The sequence below is a fragment of the Watersipora subatra genome, chromosome 6, assembly GCF_963576615.1.
Source record: "Watersipora subatra chromosome 6, tzWatSuba1.1, whole genome shotgun sequence".
Taxonomy (NCBI): domain Eukaryota; kingdom Metazoa; phylum Bryozoa; class Gymnolaemata; order Cheilostomatida; family Watersiporidae; genus Watersipora; species Watersipora subatra.
This window is the reverse complement of record NC_088713.1, coordinates 2382959-2410218: the sequence shown is the minus strand read 5'-3', so window position 1 is coordinate 2410218 and position 27260 is coordinate 2382959. Positions and strand designations below refer to the sequence as shown.

General features: G+C 34.7%; 1 protein-coding gene and 1 non-coding gene across 2 annotated transcripts in view; one reads left to right on the top strand and one right to left on the bottom strand.

Moving 5' to 3' along the window:
* Positions 1-19008, top strand: part of LOC137398503 (leucine--tRNA ligase, mitochondrial-like) — a 38895-nt gene extending 19887 nt beyond the window's left edge. Inside the window, exons 14-20 of the mRNA XM_068084620.1 lie at positions 4336-4509; positions 6001-6092; positions 11793-11916; positions 13756-13985; positions 14687-14854; positions 14982-15173; positions 18466-19008. Of these exons, the coding sequence (XP_067940721.1) occupies positions 4336-4509; positions 6001-6092; positions 11793-11916; positions 13756-13985; positions 14687-14854; positions 14982-15173; positions 18466-18729 (1244 nt within the window). The 3' untranslated portion in view covers positions 18730-19008. The remainder of the gene's footprint in view (positions 1-4335; positions 4510-6000; positions 6093-11792; positions 11917-13755; positions 13986-14686; positions 14855-14981; positions 15174-18465) is intronic.
* A 3206-nt stretch (positions 19009-22214) lies between these two features.
* On the bottom strand, positions 22215-22288 carry Trnan-guu (transfer RNA asparagine (anticodon GUU)). The gene has a single exon. It is a non-coding gene; the product is annotated as a tRNA-Asn (tRNA).
* Between the last annotated feature and the right edge of the window lie 4972 nt (positions 22289-27260).

Sequence of the window (27260 nt, the reverse complement as noted above, 5' to 3'; positions counted from 1 at the left end):
AGACATTATATTTTAGTGTTCAACTAAAGTAGTAATTTCTATTGAGTATTTAAACATCAAATTTTATAGCCATAGATATTTCTTGTTTCCTGTTTTTCTATTTGCAACCCGCTTAACCTGTCATGACAATGCTTGCCATGTGTTTAGATGGTTATAGTGTGATCACTGCTGCATAACTAGAATCTTACAATTTTTTTAAATTTTCCAATATAATCTCCCTGCACACAGTTTTAGCCATCGAGGTAGCAGCTTTTGAATGCCTTCAGCATCAAAATCTTTAAATTGATATTGTTAAAGTGGGTTTGCTATGATCTTGACCTTATAGACCTATTAATTATATATATTATATACTTGTATATTAGTGGAGATTATGTATATTATGTACATGTATATTAGTAGAGATTATATATTATATACATGTATATTGGTAAAGATTATATATATTATATACATGTATATTAGTAGAGATATATATATTATATACATGTATATTAGTAGAGATATATATATATATTATATACATGTATATTAGTAGAGATTAAATATATTATATACATGTATATTGGTAGAGATTATATATATTATATACATGTATATTGGTAGAGATTATATATTATATACATGTATATTGGTAGAGATTATATATATTATATACATGTATATTAGTAGAGATTATATATATTATATACATGTATATTAGTAGAGATTATATATTATATACATGTATATTGGTAGAGATTATATATTATATACATGTATATTGGTAGAGATTATATATATTATATACATGTATATTAGTAGAGATTAAATATATTATATACATGTATATTAGTAGAGATTATATATATTATATACATGTATATTAGTAGAGATTATATATATTATATACATGTATATTGGTAGAGATTTTATATACTATATACATGTATATTAGTAGAGATTATATATTATATACATGTATATTAGTAGAGATTATATATATTATATACATGTATATTAGTAGAGATTATATATATTATATACATGTATATTGGTAGAGATTTTATATACTATATACATGTATATTAGTAGAGATTATATATTATATACATGTATATTAGTAGAGATTATATATTATATACATGTATATTAGTAGAGATTATATATATTATATACTTGTATATTAGTAGAGATTATATATATTATATACATGTATATTGGTAGAGATTTTATATACTATATACATGTATATTAGTAGAGATTATATATTATATACATGTATATTAGTAGAGATTATATATATTATATACATGTATATTAGTAGAGATTATATATTATATACATGTACATAAGTTAAGAATAAATAAACTTTCAAAAAATTTAGGCTTCCACTTACAATAGAACTATTTTTATAAATTGATTCACCATATTTGTTGAATGGCCCTCGTACATATATAGGCCTATGCTATATATATAACATATATATACATGCTTGTGCTGATATATTTGAACGCATTCTATACAACTATCAACATCACACAGTCTAGTAGTATATGAGGTATGGCATTTCTAAAGTTCAGTTTTTCAAAGATAGAATTTATTTTTTAATTCTTAATCAAAACGCAAAATGAAGAACAAATCTCATTTCCCTGAGGTGAATCAAACTAGTTCACATGGCCATAACAAGAGCATAACTCCAACATATGATTATGTTTGGAAGGGCAATTCAAAGTTACTTCACTAAACACTACACTTAGGAAAGCGTTATATCTCTCGGGAATAATTCATTTCACTCATCTAAGGCACATCTTGTAAATGTAAAATCTGTAGACAGTCCTTTTCTGTGGGTCAGCTGTAGTGTGGCAGTTACACTCGGAAATGCTAAGTGGCAGGTCAGTGGTCCGAGATCCGCTACATAATATCAGGAAGGGTATTTTGTCATAAACTGTTCTTGCACCTAAACACAATCTGGAGTTATGGCCCCATTAGAGATGAACTTACAAAAAATTTCAGTAGATTTTGTCAGAAAGTATTGGTATTTTTTCTATTATTTGCGATTGTTTTTGATGTTTGAGGTGATCTGACTGCCAAGATGTTTATAAACTTGATCTTCTAGATTAGAGAAGGCTGTATCTTCTCTACTGGCAGGATAGAGACGCGTAAAGCTGCAACTTCAACACAATTGCAACAGCAGCGATATCAACTGATGACATCATTTCACACATAGTTTTTTTTCTTTTGAGTGTTTTAACCATGATCAAATTTTTTCGGTTCTAATCGTGAAACATCCTGGAAGTCAGATCACCTCAAGCATCAAAAACAATCTCAAATGATAGAAATATACGGGCACTTTCTGATCAAATCAACTAAAATTTTGTGCAAGTTTTTATGACAGTGTACTCTTGCATGGTAAGTTTCTTTGGCAGCTCGAACATTTGGAACTCCTCTCATATATATTTGCTGTGCCTTTGAATCAGAAGATTAGTTCATGCTAGGACCACCCATGGCGGTTTGACCACCCATGGGAAAACTTTCCAGGCATTTTCAATTGACATGACGCGAGCTGTCAATCGAACTAACCTATTGACCAATCAGCGTCCAGATACGACAAGGCTTAGCAACCGATGTTGCTATCCGCCATGACCTCCAACAAGCAACAATAGTGAATGTTGTTTTGAACGTTAATTTTGTTTCTATTTTTACCGTTTATTTGACGATTTAAAATCTTGAAACGATGTCAATGGGGTCTTTGTGACTCCGTTGACATCGTTTTTGACTTTGTGACTTTATTTGAATTTCAATAAAAATAATTTCTACAAAATATTGACTTCATACAATAAACAGAACAAACATTAACATACATACATGTACATTATGCTAAGGGCAGAAGTATTCATTATTTCAACAGTCATTTTTCTTATCCGAATGAGAAAAATAGCTGGTCACTTGAAACACACATATAAATAATTGGACACAAGTACATTAATGAGAAATAAATATTGTCAATATATTTCGGCTATATACATATATATATCCAATATATTTAACTCTAGCGTTGAGCCAGCATTCTGTTCACCACTGCTGGTGGCCACTGTCTTGTATGGCTTGGATGCTAAGTACCCAAGTGGTGTACCCCTTATAGCGGCGAGAAGCTCAATGTCCCTGTTCAACAGCTGAACTTTTCTGAAATAAAGTGAAACCGAATGTATTTGAGTGAAACCGAGTGAAACACATTGTATGTATTTTAGAGATTTAACATTAAAATTTTATTACTAAAAGGAACACCTTTTCAATTCATACTTGAAGAATTGTTGACTATTTATTCATAACATTGTAACTAAAACACATGTGTTTTATTTATAAACACAGTGTCTTCAATAAAGTGTTGAAACTCACAACTTTTTTTCAATTTTATACCTATTGTCAGTTATGTCTGCAGTCAGTGGGCGTTTCTTTTGGTCTTCATTTACCAGCCAACTGATGATCATGGAGGACTCTGGCTCTGCAATGATTTTTCTCCCCCTTGGCCTGTCCCATTCCTGCGGTTTTGATGTGCAGGCTGGTTTACTGGGAACTTCTTGCAGGCTACTGATTAGCCAGTCCGCCAACTTGAGAAATAGTCCCAAGACATGGACACATTCCCCTCCAGCTCTAAAATTTAAATGTCTTATGAAATAATGGGCCTCAATTAAATACAATCAAAAATTAAATGTATCAATTAATGCACATCTTGACAGTAACGTGCCTAAAATAATATCAATAGACATGTTGCACAAAATTCTTAAAATCTCCCATTTGCCATATCAGAAATCATAAAAAAAAACTGTCAACGTACAAATTATTTGATCTAATCTTGACAGGTGCTGTACCTGGTATAGATCGGACTCATGGAACGAAAATGAGGCAGTCATGGTGAATATTACTAAAACATACACTTATTTTTGTAAGAATTAAAAAGTTAATTTACCCCGCTTTACAAGAACAGTGCGCATCAGTGACCTTCAGCGGCTTCTCATTCTTTCGCTGTGACCGGTATGTTGTCGCCTTTACAGTACTTTCTTCATCATTTTTTTTCAACAAACACATTCACTGATGCTAAGAAGCTTTCATTTGCATACTTTCTTTCTTGAATTCGTTGCTTAAGAGTTGGAATATACGGTAAAAAGCTTTCACCAAAATCACTCGGTAAACAATGTACACTTCGTGTAGCCGCTGCCATTTTAGTTTCTGCTTGTCGGAGGTCGACTAGTTGCTTGGTCACGTGACGAGTGGGTGGAGCTACTCTGGGAATCGGCGTCATGTCAATTGTGACAGAATCATGTCATATGACTAGAATTTCTTTTCCTTCTGTTTTAGCTATCCTCCATATGTACTACGCTCGGTTCATGAATCATTTTCTCTGTGATGAGAAGATGACGAGTCACCGAGAGCCATTCTCTCTGCAGCTGGCGCTGGGCACTGTGCACTCCGACTGCTATAGGGTGACAGATACTGGCAAGTACCTTCACAGGAGTAAGGTTTCTATTGATGGTAAGTGTAGGGGAGACACCCAATGGCAGGTGCTCCGCTTTTAACGCTAAACAGTAACTACTTTATGATTGGTACTATAGGGCAGGTGCTCTACTTCAAACTCTATGAGACATTGTTAAACTCTAGTGTGTAGGTGACACTTGGCCGACACTAGAGGGCAGGTCGCAAATTATAGAGAAGTCTTACCTGCTTGTGGATAAGACTTTAGGATGCAGGTACTCATGTTAAGATGATCTATATTATATAATGTAAGAAAATCACTGTAAATTATTTATTGTATGATGTTACTTTAACATTGTGAGACAGTAAGAATGGTCTCTCTCACTGCTTAGAGAAGCCCCCCCCCCCCCCCCCCCCCCCCTAGAAATGTTTATGAATAACTGCTCTCTCTTAAACCTTTCCTTCCACCTTTCCTTCCACCACCTTTCCCTCTCACCTTCTCCTTTCCTTTCCCCTCTCTCCCCTCAAAAGGTTTAGACTTAGATAAGTGAATCTTTGGTGGGCCATTCACCTCTTTTTCCTACACACCAATCTTGACTGATAAAAAATTTTAATTTTTAACATTTCCTTGAATTTAACCATAAAATTGACTTTGAGTGTTGCTTATTTATACAATATAAGTTATATGAGTGGGCTTGCACTGACATACACCAATTTATATTTCCTCCCTCATCTGCCATCTAGTTGTTTTCCATTGCTGTCGGCAGTTATGCTACTCTGATGCTTCAAACTGTTTATCAGTGAATTAAGTGAAGATCATAATGAGAGAATGAGAGAATATCTAAGAATGTCTATGCTCAATTCGCTGTGTGTCAGGACTCATTCCCAACTAGCGAATTATATTTTTATTCCTAATTTTAAAAAAACATTCAATTTCTGTAATAGAACATGAATCGAACTTCAAAGGTTACTCACTGCCTTACATGTATATTTTATAAGTAGACCTCTGATTGGACGATTAAAACTGAAGATTCTAGGAATTTTCAATTGTTGAGAGAGAAATCAAAATTTTAAAATGGTTTGACGTCTATGGCAATAAAAGGTTTTTATATAAATCGCTGGCATTTTCCATCATGTGAGCCACATCCTACTCACTGCTTGCTTACTGGGCTCTCTGTACCTTGATTAACCAAGCTATTGCGCGTGTGAAGCCTTCATAAAGGGTTTATGATGTATTTTTTCACAGTCGTCTTACCTGATAAAAAAATTTAAAATCACAATTCATCAGCCCTTGTAGTCTTATCTGCTGCTTGAAGTTCATCATCAATAGTTTTGGCATTTTTTTTGTATAATTTTTCCTGAAATTGATGCGCATATAATTTTCATACTAGTAGATATTTAATCACAAATTATCATGAATTGAATTTGCTACTTCTGCAGCAATGGTCACACGGCATGTGCCACAGCCTATGAGCTATGAGCTTGGTCTGTGTAGTAGTAGTTACATGTTTTCTTGTGGAGTGTAGCCTCTGATCCTTTGTTGTACTTCAGGAGAGACTGTTGTGGAGAAGGGTACTGGCCAGCCTGTAACACATACTCTAGAAAAGATGAGCAAGTCTAAATACAATGGAGTGCAACCTAGTGTGAGTTTTAGCTGGTTGTTTGGGAGTTGCTCACTCTTTACTGTGTCATTTATTGTCCAGTGTTTAATCCATTGTTGCTTTATTGTTTCGAATTACAGTTTTATGGTGGTAGTGAATAGAAGCTAAGTGACGCCTTATATCACAAGGCCGCTAATCAAAACTTTATGTACCTTACAACATAACCGTCCAAGCCTAAGTGCCTAGAAGATACTGTGTTACATTCAAACATTGAAAATGAATTATTGGTATCGCCAATATTTTGAATGGAAACTTTAGAAACTATAAATCTTATGCTATGACAGTTAATGAAGTGTAGGATGAAAATTTTAATAAGGTTGTTCAATAACTAAATGGTAAAACTAATTTTAGATTTGTCTCCTCGGATCCCTTCTTACTGTAAAGGGCTGACAACTACACATTTTAATTGCCGGCTAGGTAATCCTTCAAATAAACTGTTTTCATAGTTTCGATGCAGTAAAAAATAGATAGATTTCCATCTGTTTTTTGTTGTTGCGATATTTAAATTCTGACAAAATCTTAACTAAAATTAAATTTTGCTGATATTAAAGCTATTGCAATAGTTACATAACACAGCTCATGGTAATTTACTTAAAGGTTGACTTGCAACAAAATTCACATTACAGTTATTTGGTATCAAAAGATTCACCATGTCTTACTCTGTTGTGTTGTAGGTGCCAAATATATGGGAATGTGATAACAAGCTCTTAAAAGCTCAAAAACGAATAGCCGCCGTAGATTGGAATCTCTTTTGATGACGTAGCCATGAAATTTGGCTATTGTCTTATCACGTGATGTTCTCACGTGAATTGAAAGGCCAATAAAAAGCTCAATATAAAACTTCTCGTAGCACTAGTTTATGACAAACACTTCGGGTTTTACCGAAGACCCCGTATCAAATATAGATGCTCGCTACTTTACAGTTTTGTTTCGGCATTATCTAATCATCAAGTCGTAATCTGATCATGTGACTCAATACTTCGCAAATAATTTTTGCAGCACTTTTCGATTATCACATGTGACCAACAGGCTCGTCATGATTATCAGACAATGATATGTACTCCTTCGAGCTAAGGTTAAAAAGTTTAACGAATTTTTACGGTAAGTTATAAGATATCAGTGCTAAAAGTGACAGCATTACAATGACGATAAAACAGACACGTAAGAACAATAGACATGGTTTTATTGAATGCGTGAAGTATATTTGTGAAAATATTTCGACGAATGAGGTTGCATGAAAGTGTAAACAGAAACCATCCTGTAACAACTACGTCCCATTTTAGCCGTTTTGGAAAGCGAATCCAAACTACGGCGGTCTCGTGTGGCTGCAATTAACTGTTCATTTTTGAGCTTTTAAGAGCTTGTAATCACATTTTCATATATTTTACACCTACAACACAACAGAGTAAGACATGGTGAATCTTATGATACCAAATAACTGTAATGTGAATTTTGTTGCAAGTCAACCTGTAAAATTTTTAGCTACCCACAAACCAAAGGATTGGTGGAATGACAGCCCACCCATAATCATATTACTGATATTAGGCTATTTTAAATAAAGTTCAAAGTTCCAGTCAGTAGAAACCTGAGATAAAATAACGTAATGTCCAGAGTATTAAATTTTTTTAGTATTCATAACTAATGGCAAACAGGCAAAGTTTTGAGTTTGTAATTAATCTATGCTACCGATCTGGTGTAAGTGTGCCAGACTAGAGTATTATATACTAGCACCCTGATAATCTCTCTGGCTGTGAGAGGTTGTCAGTCTGCCGATAAAGCACAGAGTAAACACGTCTGCTCAGTTATTCTGAAATGCCAGAAGGTAGATTTGATTGCGCGGGTATTAGAGTCTCTGTCTACCAAGCTGAATTTCAAGAGTTCGAGTCCTGTTTATAGCAATCTTTTATCATAATTTCCAACCCTGGCTCCCAACAAGCACGGCTATTATTATAGTTAAAAATGTTTCATGAGAGAATAATTCTTAATTAACATTAAGTTGGCTGCCTAGTTTGCAAAATATATACCGTACTTTTCGGACTATTAGCCGCTACTTTTTTCTGATGATTTGAGCCATGCTGCTTATATAAGGGTGCGGCTATTCTGTGGCTTTTTCTTTCACCGCTAGGGGGCATTAACCAGAATCTCCAGTTAGTGCGCCTCTAGCGGTGGAAGAAAATGCGAAACAATGCCTAACGGTACTGTTCCGTTAGGCACTAGGTTAAAAAGCGTCGGTTAATACGAAACAGCGTCGTTCGGCACTGTTCCGTTTTAAACAGCAAAGCGGCTGCCGTGTTAAAAAGCACCGTCCTGAGTTCTGCGGCCTATACAAAGGTGCGGCCTATAATTATTATAGGTTTATTATTATAGGCCTTGTTTTATTATCGTTTTTGGAAAATAAAGCAGATGCGGCTTATATAGGGGTGCGGTTTATAGTCCGAAAAGTACGATAGACTTTGATGCTGCTAGACCTCCTTTAAATATGAACTTACACATTTTTTGTAGATTTTATCAGAAAGTATCAGAATTTTCCTATCAGTTGCGATTGTTTTTTATGTTAAAGATGATCTGATTGTCAGGATATTTTTAGAGTGAAATCATTAAAACTTGATCGTGATTAAAATGCTCAGAAGATAAATATGTTCGAAATGATGTCACTAGTTGTTATCGCTGTGATACTAGATATCGTCTATTGCGATCAAGTTGCAGCGTTACGCATTCCCATTCTAGTTTGCAACTATAGACATCATAGTTGCACTTTCGCTGGATCTAACCGTTTTAATCGCGATAAAGTTTCGTCGATTTTAATCCTAAAACATCTTGGGAATCAGATCACCTCCAACATTAAAAACAATCGCAAATAATAGAAAATAACGATACTACCGAATAAAATCTACAAAACTTTTCAAGTTTATATTTAATGGAAGCTGGATGTGGGTACCTCTTTTGACAGGAAGAGTTCTGTGTTATCGATCCATAGGCATTTGTCTATGGATCAATGGTACTGCTGTATCTTTGACTGGCAGCTAACATATCTTGTACGGGCTCGATGAGGTCTGCTAGCTGAAAACTTCCCAAAGGTTTTGGTTTTGGATGTGGCGACTATTCAAGGTTCTGCTAATATGCATTTGACTGACTGAGGGAAAGTTTTACTTGGTCACATGTCTAGCAAGGAGTAATTGATAATTCATATGACCTACAGCTGGTGAGCGGGAATTTTTTTTAATCTAATGTAGTGTGGTGGGAATACTTGGAAATCTGTGGAATGTTTTGTTAGGGTCGGGCAACTTCAACTTGTTGCAATAGTTACAGTGAATTGCCATCATCCCTCTACATACGAGTGCCCTAACATATGAGAAACTCGAGATCACTTTTTAGCAAGTTTCTTCCTCGAGATATCAATAATTATTTGAGATACAAACCGGTTTTTGATGCCCACTACACTATATGGCAAAGTATGCAAGAGGTCGATTTGAGAATTATAGCATCACTCAGTCTTTCTCCCCGCATCAGCTTGAAAAGGTTTTAAAATGTCGGCTAAAAGTTATAGTAATTGCGAGGCAAACATCGCTTAACCGGACGGAAACACATTAAAAATACGACGAGAAAATTAACGAAAGTTTAGTAAAAGATGAACACTTTTAAGCAATATTTGGAAATTCTGTGAACATATTGGGAAGGTCAGGCAACTTCTACTTATTGCAATGGTTATAGTGAATTACTTTACTTATATTTGAAGTATTCTCAGATTTTTTGGTGTGGCAGTAATATCTCACTTTTCACAGTTAATCAGAGTTGCCCCCTCGTTCAGTGAAAATCTAAAATAAAAACTAATAAATTTGTACCTATAAAAGCATCTTCTCTGTTAACCGTAAACATTTTGTTCTTTTTCTCATGTTTATTAGACAATTCTGAAAGTCGAGGGGGGTTAGGAGGCATGATGGAGGGTGTTGCAAGCACTTTGTATTTTTACACTTCACAAAACGTAACGAGAACAACAGTGAATCCCGACGGCTGCTATTCCAATGGTGCTTCACAACAGTTTTTCACTAGGCCAGGGTATGAGAGAGATTAATGTATTTTATTTTTTCACATTTCATTTTTATTTGTTTTTGTTGTTTTTAATTTTTATTGAGTATTATTCCATGAAGTGATGAAGCTGGAGGCTGAACCACAGAGTATTGATGGATTCTGTAAATGTGTTTGAGTTAGTTAGTAGTCAAAGTCTATGTCATACTCGAGTAATAAAGGATCAGACGGATAGCGAGGTGTTTAGCACAATGTTTTATATAAAGACATACAGCATATACTAACATATATAAAAACACCAAATATTTTTATAACTAATGATAGGAGGGCATTTATAAAAAATGATTTGGTAAACAATGTCTACTAAATCATTTATATTATCTTTTAGTGTTTTTCAATAGTTCAAAAGAACATTTAAATCCATTTGTTTTCCATATTATTAAATGTCTAGCAGATAGTTTATGAATGCATGATTTAGATTTTTGCTTTACCTTTTTTGACTTCGCGTGTCTTCAAAGTGGTTTAATGAAAAACTAGTTATAAAAAGTTATAAAAACTAGAAATTATTTACTGGTATGTTTACATTACTTTCAGTTTGAGAATCTCATTTGCTGGTTTTTATGTTTTTTTTTTCTTTTATGTTTCCATGATAAATAATCAAACCTCATTACGCATAGTTGATTCATTCTGAAATTTTTGTTTAATATTGAAACCCTCATATGTTGGAAGAAATATTAATATAAGACTTCATAGATTTTTGTTTATTTAATGTGTTGATTTGCTGGTAGAGAGGATGATGTAAAAATGTTGGTTAACTTACTCTAATTCATAAATTATATGCACTGGTTTGACTTAATATGATGTATATATTTGTGTGAATGTTTTATTTTTAATTTCGGTCAGCATCTTTAGTTACTAAGTTTGAGAAGTTCTGAAGGGGTATGCTAGAAACTCCCTGGTACAATGTTGTCAAGTCAAATATTTCCTTAAAATTTGTTTTATATGGTAGAAACCACTGAAGTAAATAATCCATTCCAGGAACGTTTATGTTATACAAACAGTAAAATACATGTAAATAGCCTAATCCGTGACAAGATCTTTATAAACTCACCTCTTTGGTCTTTCAAAATCAGAAAAACTAAACTTAACAACTTAATTGAATGATTGTACATTAGCTGTAGTATTATCCTTCGTTTTTTTGTGACGTCATTCTATCGTTGTCCGCCATCTTTATGGACACATTTTATCGTTAAAAACACGAAGCTTCTACAATTAATTATTGCAAACAATGTTTTTGTTTGCAAATTTTTATTTTAGTGTCAAAACAACACCGAAAAATACTATTAATTAAGAGAATGACGATCGTTTTCTACAAAGATGGCGGCTTTTTTCATGGACGAGCGCATGTGCAAACAAGGGGATAACATCAAAAAAATGATGGATTGGTTTGTATCGACAATTTTTCTGCCTTTTCATTTCAATTCGGTTTGAGATTCACGATTACTGTAATTTTACATTTAGTTAAGTACATTCTCAATGTAGATTTATATCGATTTGTTCACTTTGTTTCTCCATAGCAAGGTTACTGCTGTAAATAAAAAAAACGAAAAATTATTGTATGTCTAAAGTAAAAAAGTATCTCACACATTATTTCAGGAGGTCTTGAACATGCACGGTGTGGACCAAACGCGTCTATATATGTTGGCCAATGCTGCCCCACGAGCTGTAAAGAACTGGAGCCCTGACCTCGCCAAGAAGCTTATGTTTCTACATGGCAAAAGTCTGTATTCATAGAGTTATACAGCCGGTGTTTACTCATTGAGTTATGCATTTAGTGTTTCCCTAGAGTTATGCAGTTAGTGTTCAATCATAGAGTTATGCAGCTAGTATGTTTTCATAGATATATATATATATCTATGAAAATAACTATATATGATATATGATATATATATGATATAACTATATATATATATATATATAGTTAGTGTGTATTCATGGAATTATACAGTTAGTGTGTATTCACAGAGCTGTAAATTTAGAATATATTTATAGAGTTATACTGTCAGAGTGTGTTTATAGTTATACCATTACAATGTTTCCATAGAATCACACAGATAAAGCGTCAAAGTTTTTTACAACTATGTATAGTCATTAGAACAAGTGTTAGCATACTTTAATACAATTACAGTGTGGCCATAAAGATATAAACTTATTAGAGTTAGAAAAATGTGTCATGATCACAGAAACCATGGTTAAGTCGGGATTATAAGATTTAGAGTTATTTGCATTAACAGAAGGAGAAAATTCGCACAATTATTTTGCAAAAAAAATTTTGATTCTAGCTTAATTACAACAGATTTTATGGTCAATAAACTGAATGCATGTTTACCATCAGTGCGAAAACTTAGTTCCGAGAAAACTGGTGTTAAAGTCTGAGAAACGAAAACCGATGCACAGTTTTGTTTGCATTTCAAAACGTCATAGCAACCAATATTAAGAGGTTGTGATATTTATCTAGATTTCTGTATTTGTATCAAAAAAATTATGCTGAATTTAAAAATCTAAACAGATTTTGGCTGGTTGTCATAGAAATGGCTGTATATCTATAAGAAAATGTATTACCTAATTTTGCAGATATTAAAAACGGCTTGGCAGCGCTGCGATATTGAGCACAACCGTAGTATGATCAACAAAATGTTAAAAAATAATAATAGCAGTAACATATTGCACATCATTGGTCACTTCATACTTTGATCTTGCAAATTCGAATAATTCTTATAATCAAATCTTATAAAATCGAATAATTATTCTTATAATTAAATATTGTAAAAATCTTATATGAATGGTTAAGAATATATCATGGTCATTCCCTTTACTTACACTGCTTTTGGCATCAGTTGGAATACCAAAGTACTCATTATAAGTGTCCAAAATGTCAGAATTATCCCTCAAATCGGCAAAAAAGAAACGATTACGTTTTTCGGACGCCATTTATCAGTACTTCCTGTTTAGCATAGCAACGGTTTTAAGGGGTTTTTCCGAGGTTTTAAGACATTTATTATCTAAACTGACTTCAGATTCAGAAAGATCTCTCTTTGATTAGTCCAGAAGCATGTGTTATCAAAATCCTTACTAAAATTATAAATTCAGTTAGTGGAACTTTAAAGTCGAATAACTCAACTTCGTGATTTGCGACTTAACCATGGTTTCTGTGACCGCGACCCAAATGGTCTTTTGTACCCCTATAAAACCTAATGAAATATTCGTGTTCATCAAGTAGGCTGCTAGTTGTGAGAACTGGGACTGGTACAGATGTGGAGTTATCATCTCACACATATCATCTCAAATACCTTCTGTTTGTTGTATCCTGTTTATGCCTCGGTTGCACATTGATAAAAGCGCACGGTCAGCAATTGTACATTGCTTCCTTGAGACTCAGCATTATCTGCCAACCATAGATATGTCTATTTCTCTTTACTTAATCTCTAATATGTTCATTCAGACCAGATATATTGCGTTTGTCTATGGATTTACAGCGTCTTGTGTTTTTGAAACTTGAAGTTAATTGAAACTTGAGAGAAAATTTTGTTTCAAGGACTTCTGACCTTTAACCTTTCAGGCATCAGCATACCCAAGTGGATGCATATCCTCTGGCACACCGTTTCTATCATACGACAGAGACGGGAGAAGGCAGAGAATCTCATAGACACAGAGACTACAGAGAGTACAATAGACATGCTCTACAATACAAGGAATACGAGTGTGCAGAACGTGTCGCTGCATATGGAACATACCTTCAATCTTCACGAGGCTATACATTCTCTGTATGATAACCTCTCTCTCATAGATGTATGTATTATGTTCACATTTGTTCGTTGGTTCAAATATTTGTATTCAGAGGTCTATGAAAAGTTTGTAATTTCAGGATTGTCTATAGTGTCGACTCTCAGTTTACCTGCGACCATGGACCTAACCGCTGTGACATTACGCATGGTCTTTGTGATATGCAAACTTGTGCAGAAAAGTTATGTTCTCATGCACTGATTGGTCATGTCACCTCGTGCCACATACTTATCTGGCACATCAACTCACTGCCTTCTGTTGAAGGCTCTACGTTCTTTTTTCCATCATATAAATTTCAAACTAGTACTTTTCAGACTTTGTAGACTATGGAAACTACACTCTTAACTATTAATTGTCATCCTTACATTATTTTCTTCAGATTATCACTGTAATGTTCTTGTCTGCAGATTGTCACTGTTACATTCTGTTCTACGGATTAGCACTACCACACTTTAATCAGTGGATTATCATTTTACATTCAAGGTTGCAGATTATCACCCTCAAGTTCTTATCTGCAGATTGCCATTTGTACATTTGGCTATCCAAATTATCACTACCGCTCTTCTATCTGCAAATCATCATTCTCTACTGCAAATCACCATTCTCCGCTGCAGATTATCATTTTAAATTTTATGTCGCAGATTATCACTTTTGTGCCTTAGGCTATAGCTTCGCAGTATTACTAACACACTCTGATCTGCTCGTAGAAAGAAGCACCTCTCCACACCAAAGTCTCCTCTCCACACTTTCAAAGGTGCTTCGCCGATATGCTTATACTTTTACATCCATTTGCTCCTCACATGACTGCGGAACTCTGGGAAGGTTTACGAACTGCGCGTCAGCTTCCTGTAGATGATCTCTCACATCATGACTGGGTAGGCGTCACTTCAGCAATACTAATAATTCAGAGGATCTGTGCTTACCCATCATTATGGTGACCAATATTGTATTATCTGCAAGCATTTCTATTGTGTTTGTAAGTTTATCCTATTATGGTTGTAGGAGAAAGACATCTTCAACCAGAGTTGGCCAACCATTGATGATGAGTTTCAACTTCCTCTCATTATACGATATGCAAATGATGCAGTCGATAGCCAGTTAGCCTATGATTCGCCGGATGGTGACCAATCAGAAGATGATTTCCTTTCTGATGGCCAATCAGAAGATGAGAGTTATAATGATACTCAACTACAGGTTTGCTCTATCTATCACCAGCCACCTGCTGTGACGTGTCTCTTCTTTTCATATCCAACTAGAGCTTCCTTTTTAAACTCAGTTCCGCTCATCATCTACAAATTTAACTTCTTTGTCGGATGTCAAGGAATGTAGGCTAGTGATTGTAGCTGAGTGTAGGCTAGCAATTTATTATATTACATATTGTATAATATATAATAATATATAGTTAATATTATAATATTAATAATATGTATTATATATGTTAATAATAATATATAATTGTTATATAGTATTAATAATATATTATATAAAATATATTGAAAATGATATATAGTAATATTAATAGTATATTAATAGGTATTATATCAGTATAATATTTACCATAACAGGGATGATCTGGATTATAGTGCACTACAGTGTGCAATGAGGAAAAATAATATCTCTGTAGCATTTCTTGAATGAGTCGTCATTTGAATTGAGTGGCAGTTCCACAAATCGTCTCTCAATGTAAATAGAGAAAACTAGCGTGTCCTGCTATTCCTTAGTGTGCTGTTTTTCTGTCAGCAAATGTTTACAGCTCATTTTCTATTGGGCTATTTCATTCAGCTACCAAAACAATGTCATGCTCCTAACGAGATAAAAACTTCGTTCCAACGCTTTTACCGATATGAATTTGTAATACAAGTTAACCCTTTTACAGGTGGTGCGACATTAATGTCGTTTTGCGATATCGATCCTAGTGGGTGGTGCGACATTAATGTCGATATCGTACGCACTACGTATTAAGACTTACTACTGGTCTGTGTTCATTTTTCTAATCATTTAAATACGTTATAAAGTAAAAGAACACACGTGGCGACTTGAATAACTACATTTTAGCCATGTATCTTTTCATTTCATTTTGTTTTGGGGCGATCGTAATCAAACGTCATTCAATGTTTTTTTTATTCAGTAAGATACTAAGCCTTTCCCCCCGAATCGAATTTTATGCTTTTATGTAAACAAAAGAACTTGCTATTTGTCTGTGTTCGTTATTCTATCAAATTAAATATTTTTAAAGTAAAAGAACACATGTGAGGACTCGAATAACTACATTTTAGACATGTATATTTTCATTTCAACTCGTTTTGGGCGATCGTTATCAATATCGATGTGTTTTTTTACTCGGTAAGATACTAAGCCTTTTCCCCCGAAATGATTTTTGCTTTACGATCGTTGTCAATGCCCTTTATTTGTGCTTTTTTTACTTAGTGAGATCCAGTCATTGATCATTTGAGAACACAAAAACATTTTATAATCATGGCTTCATCTTCCCAACGACCTGCTAGATCAACTCGAAGGGCCCAGTTTGTTTTGGCAGATTCTATAGTTGATGACTCAGTCGGTGACTCAAATTTTTCTGATGTGAATCTAATGGACTTTGATATAAGTGATGAGTCTAGTGATGACGATGCTTCTGTTGTTGGGCCAAGGGATGGTGGAGGAGATGCAATCAGTAATGATGTGGTTTGGACTGTAATTAGAAACCTTACCAATGAAAAATGCCCTAATGTCAATGATTTTACCAGTCCCATTGGGCCAGTATTTGTTCCACCAGAGGTATCTTGTAAAATGCTTTATTTGTAATATAAATACAGAATATGTTTTATTCAATAATATAACATTATCGCAAAAAAACAATCAAATTTTTCAATTTTCTTAAAAATTTACATAGTTTAAATAGCTCATATAGGCACAAAGGGTGTAAAACTGTTTGTACAGTGCCTTGTTATATGATACAAACCTATCATACAATCATAGTGTAGCAAAAAATATTATTTCAATAAAGTTTCAAAATTTTCATTTTTTTGAAAAATTAATTCACCCGTGACGAGCTGATACAGGCTCAAAAACTCACCTGCGAAAGGGTTAATGTATTTCAGAGCAAGCCCACTCATAACTTAAATTGTATATATAAGCAACGCTCAGTGTCAATTTTATGGTTAAATTCAAGGAAATTTTAAAAAATGTTATCAGTTAAGATTGGTGTGTAGAAAAAAAGGTGAACTTCTCACCAAAGATTCACTCATCTGATTGTAAACCTTAAGATTTCCCCTTCGGAACACCGTAAATTATGGACTACTATAATATGAACAGAATCAGTATTGTTCTTGTACAAGTAACATAGGATTTTTAGCTGTCTGTATTTTAGGTAATAATATGAAAATTGGTAAATTAGTCGCTGCCAGCAAGTGACCAACAGACAGTTAAGAGATGCTCTACTGCAGGACTTTCAGATTAGGTGTGCTTGCCCCCTTGGGTGTGAGCTGTTGTTCATGAAAGTGCAGGAATCAATTTTTATCTCTTCTATACATCAAAAATAAATATAGTAGTGTCATCAATCTTGAAAATGGCCTGCGCATCCCACTCACCCAAAAAGGAACCATGTTGTAATAAGATAATAGCAAATAAGAGGCAGTAAAAAGTCAAAGACCATAAAGTGAAATTGATCACTTTATGATCTTTGACTGATTTTTAGATATGTCAATCTAAAAATGTTTTTTATATGTTGCTGCTGTGTGATGACATTAGATTATTCCTAGAATGACTTTCCAATAACATTGTTTTCATATATTCCAGATATATATGGTTTTCATCAAATTGAGTAAATATTTTTCCCACTATTTCAAAGTAGTCGTGTTTGAGATAACTGCAGAAACATAATGATTACAGTACACCGAATCTGATAGAGTGTATATATTTGTTATGGATAAAAAACAAATAGATTTAGTGTAATTTTCTTGTTATTCAGGAGAGGCCTTTTAGCTTTGTCTAGTTTTGATCCTCCATAACCAAGAATTTCCATAAGTGTGTCATTAAAATTTATTTTTTGTCAGCAGCCATTTTTCATTTCTCTGCCAATCACAAATACCTTCGGTATTTCGATAATATTTCACAAACTAATAGTCCAATCAACTTGGAACTTTGCAATTATACTAAAAGCATATTACAGATGGAGTGACCTAAATTTGGTAATCTTACGTGAACCGGATATTTAAAAGAAAATCGAAACTACGTAACCAGGTTTACTTGGTCGTTCGATCAGATAGAAAGACAACTCCCCAAATGATCATGGCCCAGGCTTGAAAGCGTTAAGCAACAGTAATATACAATCACCTGTGTTCCTATTGTGGTAATCTCACAAAAGGTTCATCAGTCTTAACCAGGCTCCTTCATCACTTCCTGTGCACTCTGTAGCAAGAATTGAGTATCGGATATTGAAACATGCCGTAGCTCTCAGATAACAGGAAGCAATATTGTTATTTGCCAGGAGGAGATCATGCGAGCTAGGAGAAGGTACCTACATCTAACAGCAAAGACTCATCGGACGCTCACCCTGGATCACGCTGTCGGACTCGCTGCAGATGCTAAGCTCATATCCTCCAAAGGAGAGAATTTTTCAGAAACGCTAGCTGGTTCCAAGCTAGTCACTAGACGGAACTGCGGATCAGTATTGTATCTCGGAGAAGGCCTGATGCTATTGGACAGGTCTAAGCAAGAGGTGACACTCCGCGAGGATACAATTAGTTTATAAGAAAATTCACTGTCTGGTAAATAATATGGATTTAGGTCTATAGCAGTTCATGTGGCAAGGGTTCCAACATAGACATGTATTCCCACAGGCTACGCAAACTAAGCTCTATTGACTGGTTGATAGCTTTACAATAGCAGGAGATTAAATTGTAATGTCGTATGTGAGCTGTGAGCGCCTGTAACCACCTGCCATATAATGTAACTCCTTAGACCAATTTTAAACTGGCTTTTTATATTCCCACAAGCTGGGCAAAATGAGCTCTATTGACTGTTTGACAATTGAAAGAAAATAAAAAGTAATGTCATATGTCAGCACCTGTGGCCACATGTATCCACCTGTCATATAATGTCACCCTTCAGACCAATTTTAAGAACTGCAATAACTCTCTCTTTGAGGTAACTTTGTTAATGTTTTCCTAAGATTTTTATTGGTTTATTTTGTATTTAGCGGCGATCATGTTGCATTTTTTTCTTCAAGGTTTATTACTAATGCTAAGTTTGTTGTTATATTTAAAATGTTAGCTGCACCAGAGTGTTAGCTGCACTAGAACATGAGTCCCTAGTCTGCAGTAATGAGACAAGTTATCTAGTTGCACTGTCATTGTGACTATCTGTACTACCCCGTGTTGCCCGGGTAGCAAAAAAGTTTTTGGACAGAAAATTGATTTGTATTTAACATATAATAACATTCGCCCTTCTAACATTCAAACTACAATTCATGAGAAAAGTGTTTTGTGTAATTTAAATAAATTAAGAGAGAAAATAAAAACAACTTTAAAGGTTTTCAAACTTTGTCAAACAACTTTTTAACTTCATATCGTGGGGAAAATGTCACGTGCAGGTCAAATAAATTTAAAAAAAAATAAAACAACTATAAAAAGGTTTAGATGTAAATGTGAAATAATTAGCAAGTAATAGCTAGGTTATGTCGGTTTTGCTATGACTACAATAAAAGATGATCTGGTAATAATACAATTGATACGAACTGAGAAAACAAAATAAACATCCTTAATATGTAGAATTGATAATAACAATTTTTGCATAGAAGTGTGTATCAAAAAAGCTTACTGTTCCAGCAGAAGCTATCCATCAAAACTTCGAATACGACGATACGGAGACAATATAATTGTCAGCACAATAATTGGCGTTGACCCCAGATATAGTAATCGAACCTTACGAAATTATTTCTTAACAAGAGCATCGTAACTCGTGGCCGCATCGGGAAAATAATCAGTGTGCACTATAACTGGAATGACAGATCCACAGACATGCATGTACTTTGAGAAATATATATATATATCCTATAGATGTATTTAAAAAGCCTGAGCTCCTGCTTCAAATGTTTGACACTTACTTGTTACCCAGGCTCTGCTACTGTTAGCCCAGGCTCTGCTACTGCTGTGAGCACCCAGTTTCGCATTTTGCTCATTTACTTCAGCTCGGTTTGGATTGTTTCCATCCACATCCTATGTGCTACATTCAGGTATCACAGCTGATTTCGGTTTTCACCATCGGGTTTAACTGTAATACCTAATGTTGAATCCTAACCATCTGTGCCAAAAAGGATCTCAACGTGTTTGAATCATGAAAATCCAAATCTGCCTTCATGAAAACCCCAGGCTGCCTTCATCATAAAAATCCCTGTCTGCCTTCATCATGAAAATTCTACTACATTAGACGCTCATATAATGTATACCTCCTATAATGTAAACTCCAACCAACGTAAAAAATTCATGTGAAGTTTTTGTTTCCTACGTAAAAAATTCCATATAACGTAAAGTGTCAAGTTGGGCGAGTTTTTAAATTCAATTTGAATGTTAGTTTATCTCGCTTCATGTAAATCGCTAAATGTATCGACAAAAAGAAGAATAGGATATCTGCGCATTTGTTCATAAATACAAAGGCATTCGATTGGTGAATGTGATACAACGTTGGTCTACTAATCTGAATGTCATGAGTTGGAGTATCGTCGAAAGTTATCTTTTATACTAACCTTGACCCTTCGGATACAGATAGACGACGAACAGGTAGAACTGCTTTTTATAGTAAAAATATTTTGTTTTGCCTTCTTTTAGATGTACAAAATATTTGTTATTAGTTTTACTTTGCGGAATAAACTTTCCTGTTTAGAAAAAATAAGCAAATCGTTGAAAATGAACCCCGAAAACGTGCAGTCCTATCAACTTGTTGTAAATTTACCGCAATCATGGTCTATAAAACCAGTGAGATTGATCATAAAAAGGAAAAAAGTTGTCGATCCAAACCAATAATATTGTTGTTACGGTACAGCCTTAAAAGAGTTGAGTCAAGTTTTTCCTTTGTTCACGGCCAGAGGGATGTGTTTGAGAAGATCTTGGAATGGATCAGGCAATGTACATGTATTTTACTGTTTTTAAAACGTAAAATCCCTATAACGTAAACATTCCTGGAATGGATTATTTACGTTGTAGGAGCGCCTACTGTACTAGGCCACTCCACAAACCTATATTCCAAGTTGTTTAGTACAGTAGGCGTTCCTACAATGTTTGTAGAGTGGCCTCTATCAGGGAAACCAATAAACTGTTTTATCTATATTGTTCACAAGTTTAGTACGCTTGCAACTTCCTTTATCATATAGTTCAATGAGTCCCCATGCTATCCTCTCCAATAACTCTCTGAACTGTTTGGTCTTTTAGTCCAAGTCTGCACATGACTGACTGGTGGCATTGCTGAGTAGGAGGATATACTTTTCTAGCTGATTATAATATCATTTTATTTCAGTAGCTTTAGGAGTTGTCTTCTTCTAGTTCGCTCGGCTTATCACTAACGAAAAAGCGCAAACTATACACAGTGTCTATTAAAAATCTGTGAATATCAAGGACTTGTTAGAATTTGGCAAGATTTAGGTGGCTACGTTTGGTTATTAAGGTAATTACCTACGGGAGACGGCACAATTATTTGGAGGTTCTCAAGAGGCTGATTGACTCAGACGGTTACAGCATCTGTCTAATAAGCTGAGTGTTGCAGGCTCCCATATTGGCTAAAATTTTCTTCATGTTCGTCTTTTTATACATTACTTGTATGTCCAATAATCTGGATCTTTGAAATGTATAAATGAACTGTTTTAAATAAACAAAGCCGCTTTTATTAAATGTAAGTGTATATCTCAATTGTCACATTGTCTCAATTACGCCACTAACAATGTGGAAAATTGAAAAGACAGACAGCAATGCTACTTTGGTTAGTTAGAAGTAGAATATGTATCTAATATTCCACACCGTTCCCTAGCATCACTAATATGGGTATTGTATTAGCCTACTAAAATATCGTTAGTTGTGGGAACAATTCCTAAGTATGGGCTAAAATATGATAGATACAATTTAGCATAAAATAATTCAAATGATAAATAAACCAGCTAATCCTTTACCAATGCTCCCTCTGTTTAGCATAGACAGCGTTACGACTACTGCATTCCTGTCACGCACTTTCAGAGAAAGAAAAGATGGTCGTCCCTGGGTGGGCTTGAACCACCAACCTTTCGGTTAACAGCCGAACGCGCTAACCGATTGCGCCACAGAGACCCCATGTTCAGCTGCATATCTAATCTTGGCTTAGATCCTTCTATCTAGCAATATTGCCTAAACTAAGTCAATTTCTGTATTAATTATCTATTGATCCATCCCCAGTGATTTATGGTTACCCTTTACTATTTTGCCTTAGTGACGCCTCGTTCCGTTCGCTTCCTTTTTGTATGTACTTCAGAGAGTTTGCAGTTTTCTTGGAGCACACAAATCAGTGTAGAGTCATTCCTAGCAAAGAGAGCATGTGTTGCTGTGCTGTACTCCAACCTCCTTGCTGGTGAGATGGTGAAAAATACTACTATGACATCACCGTTGTTTTGTTTAAGCATATGAGTGCAGCCCTTTACCTCGATTAGTGGCAATGATTTTATAAAACATGCGAACAATGCATCAATAATAACTGGTAATCTTTACTGTCTATAACGATGCTCGGAGGTTAGTAATAAAGTTTCCTTTCAACAGGATTAGAACTAACGTCCTTTGGTTTACTAGACCGACACGCTACCAACTGCATCACTCCACCATCTTGCTGCACAACAGAATAATTGTGCAGTCACTTATTACACCTACTTGTATAAGATATCCACATGTATGTGTATTCTGCAATCTTTACTATAATAAGAGCCATGATCAAAGCCGCATTTAAATGTTACGAAAAAAGAATGCTTCTCACGGGATTCAAACTCACAACTTTTAGTTTGACTGCCCATCACACTACTACCTGCACTAACTGACTTGATACATTTAGTAATAATCATGCAGTTAGTTGTTACACCTGATGATTTCTCACGACACATTAGACTGTCACAGTTTTAGTTATTATTATATATTAATAATTACACTAATATTAATTAATTACATTAATTGATAATTAATGTAATTAGCCCACATTAATATAATTAGCTGTAATGAGACCACATGACAGCCATTGGTAACATTGGTGAGACAGTTTACTGTTCTAGTGCTAACAGGCATTGATGGTAAAAGTTGGCTGGTTGAAGGGAGTTGCCTTCTGCTGCAGGTTTTAAATTCATATAAGTAGATGTGAATGTTGTAGAAGTCATTATGAACAGTTAAACCTGTCAGTCTGTCCGTCTGTCTGAAGCCATAGCTGGATGTTAAGAAAAGGTTGCATTATACGGGACTCAAACTTCCGGTTTTTGGCTTGGTAGACTGACACAGTTATGCCTATGTCAATCGAACGCCTTCCCACATTTTGGAATGATTGTGCTGTTACTTATTACACCGGATGCTCTCCCACGGCACATCAGACTGTAAGGGTACTAGCAACAATAATATTAGCAGTTTATCTGTTACGCTTTATAAACTCATACTGAAAGTAAAATTTTTATAAGAGCGCGCATTAAAACTTTGAGCATCTGCGCAAAGCGAGTCTTTGAGAGAGGAAAAATATAGCGTGAGGAGGCAAAAATGATAAGACTGTAACAACATAAAATAGGCAAAAACAATAATAAATTATATAATTAATATCACATCCATATCGCAGTTACTACATCGTAATTAAATTTGTGTCTTTGCCCTATGTGCTGTCAAAATGTTGACATACAAAGTTGTTGATATACAGGTCAAAAAGACCAAACATCAGACCTGCTAGAAATACACTGACTTCGGTCAATTCATTTCTCAGCTTTAAAGCATACAATAACAATAAACAACTCGAAGTATACCGAGATAATCAATGTGGGATACTGTGTAAATTGTAATACAAAAACTAAATTCCATGTGAAGAGTAAATGAATATAGCAATGGAGTTATCTACATAGACATAGATATTGCGGGTGAGATGCATTCCCTTAAAAGTTAAATGTAAATCAACCAATAATATGGTATCTGATTTTGGCAGTTTCATCTGGCAAGCTTGTGTCACTAGCATACACTCTGACCAATCTCTATTGCCGACAGACTTAAGGCATGAAAATGTATTTATTATTCCAATTTGGTATTAAATACTGTAGAATTCCTATTGATAGTTCTAAAAAGAAACCGAGTTTTTTCTGTGTGAGAAACTGAAACTGCACTCCTGGTCCACGACGATAGACCATCCAAATTGTTTAGTGTAGTCGGCTGCCAAAATTAACTGATATAATTGGCTACTATGATTGAACAAGTTCAATTTGCAGTTTGATCAATTTTTTTGGCAAAATTTTTGTCAGCTGTCAGTACAGATTTCGCGAAGTTTACCAGCTGATTGGAACCTTAGCAAACTGCCTAGTTATCTACTAGAGTATGCACAGCTCTGCATCAAAACCATTATTTCGCTTCTGAATATATTAGTTCGAAAGCAGTAAATCGTGAGAATTCCCATCAGCCAATAATAAGAATCAATTCATCTTCATCAACCTTGATTTGTGCAACCTTGATTTGTGCAACCCTGATTTGTGCAACCTTGATTTGTGCAACCTTGATTTGTGCAACCTTGATTTGTGCAACCTTGATTTGTGCAACCTTGATTTGTGCAACCTTGATTTGTGCAACCTTGATTTGTGCAACCTTGATTTGTGCAACCCTGATTTGTGCAACCTTGATTTGTGCAACCTTGATTTGTGCAACCTTGATTTGTGCAACCTTGATTTGAGCTTTGAATGACGTTTGCTTTTTTGTCTGCTCTTAATTTGATATGAATCTATGAGCATTTGCTTACATGGCTAACTACTTATTGGCATCATATTATCCAATAAAAATAGACCATCGGCCATTGACCAATCAAAATAGACCATCTCATGTTTGTTGTCAATAGCCATGGTGTTTGCTACCTATTTGTTTTTAATAAAATAGAGTTCCTCAATGGACAATTTATTTTATACACTTTTTGTCAACCTTGTTTAAATTGAAAATTTTCTCTTATAAAAATACAAAATAATTCTATAATTTTAAGATATGAAAAGATGATGTAAAACCTTTTTGTCTTGCTCATGCAAATGACCTTGACCCTGATCGATACATTTACTCATCATTTACTTCACTTTTTGTTAACATTGTTGACTTGGAACTACGGAGACTTATATGCACTCTATTAAAGGTTGACTTGCAACAAAATTCACATTACCGTTATTTGATATGAAAAGATTCACCATGTCTTACTCTGTTGTGTTGTAGGTGTAAAATATGTGGAAAGGTGATTACAAGCTCTTAAAAGCTCAAAAACGAACAGAAAATCGCAGCCACACGAGACAGCCGTAGTTTGGATTCCCTTTCCAAAACGGCTCAAATGTGATGTAGTTGTGAGAGATGGTTTCTGTTTACACTTTCTTGCAACCTTATTTGTCGAAATATTTTCACAAATATACTTCACGCATTCAATAAAACTATGTCTATTGTTCTTATGCGTCTATTTAATCGTCATCGTAATGTTGTCACTCTTAGCTGTGATATCTTATAACTTACCGTAAAAATTCGTTTAATTTTTTAGCCTTAGCTTGAAGGAGTACATATCATTGTCTGATAATCATGACTCCCCTGTTGGTCACTTGTAATAATCGAAAAGTGCTGCAGAAATTATTTGCGAAGTATTGGGTCACATGATCAGATTAGGACTTGCCGATTAGACCAGGCCGAAACAAAACTGTAAAGTAGCGAGCATCTATATTTGATATGGGGTCTTCGGTAGAACCCGAAGTGTTTGTCATAAACTAGTGCTACGATAAGTTTTATATTGCGCTTTGTATTGGCCTTTCATTTCATGTGAGAACATACGTGGCAAGACGATAACCAAATTTCGTAGTTACTTCATCGAAATAAAGAGATTCCAATCTACGGCGGCTTTTCGTTTTTGAGCTTTTAAGAGCTTGTAATCACATTTCCACATATTTGGCACTTACAACACAACAGAGTAAGACATGGTGAATCTTTTGATACCAAATAACTGTAATGTGAATTTTGTTTCAAGTCAACCTTTAAGAAAAAACATTTAGCTGTTAAATATACCAGATAATCTTTGCCATAATAAATATTGCGTCCGTTCGTCCGAGACTATGTTAAAAGTGTTAGGAAAACAGCTTTCACCTCACAGGTATTGAACCTGAATATTTAGATTCCCAGCTCATGCTACCATATGTGCCACTCATCCACCTTGCTGTATCACAGAATGATTGTATGTATAGTTATTACACACGACGATCTCTCACGGTGCACAGGACTGCCAGCTACTAGTAAAAACAACAAGACGAAGAAAGGAATTCCACTATTTTAAATACTTATTAATCTGCAGAACTTGAACTTGTGTGCAACTTGATGTTTCAGACTAAAAAGGTATTCAGTGGACAGAAATAGGAACCTGCAGGTGCCATGTTAATATTCAGCATATCCTAGGAAAATAGCCAGTTATCTAGCCAAATTATTACTAAAGTATTGGCAGGCCACCCTATATATTGTTAGGAAATAGGCCTACCACTGTTTATACTAGTTCAACAAAATTGTATGTATCTTACAAGATTAAAGGGAAATCTAGCCATCTATAAATGTAGGCTGAGAGAGAACCTAATTTTTGTAGACAATAAGCTCATCAATTTAAATTGTATAATAAATTTTATACCGTATATTAAATTATATAACCCTCGATTTTGAACAACAAAACTGCTAGTAACACAGGCTATTCAGAAAGTAGTACTAGACGAGCCTATTGTCTTGTTGTAGGATGAGCTGTGATGTTATCTATACTAATGGTGAGAATTGGCATGTGTTCTATACCATATCAACTTGAGGCTCATCTATTTGCACTTTTCACTTTGCTCTTTTTGAAGATAGCGTGTTATCTTGTTGGCAACTTGTAATTTATCTAAAATCAACTCAATTAATGGAAAATGGTAGCAAAGCTCAGTGTTGCTTGGGTCACTTCTATGAAATGAAATCTGCGTGTGGTTTCCTTTTCAATTTTAGTCATCAGTTGCACCATATTCTATAATATCTTCTAATGTACAATCAATAATTCAATGAAAAACTAAATGAAGTTGAC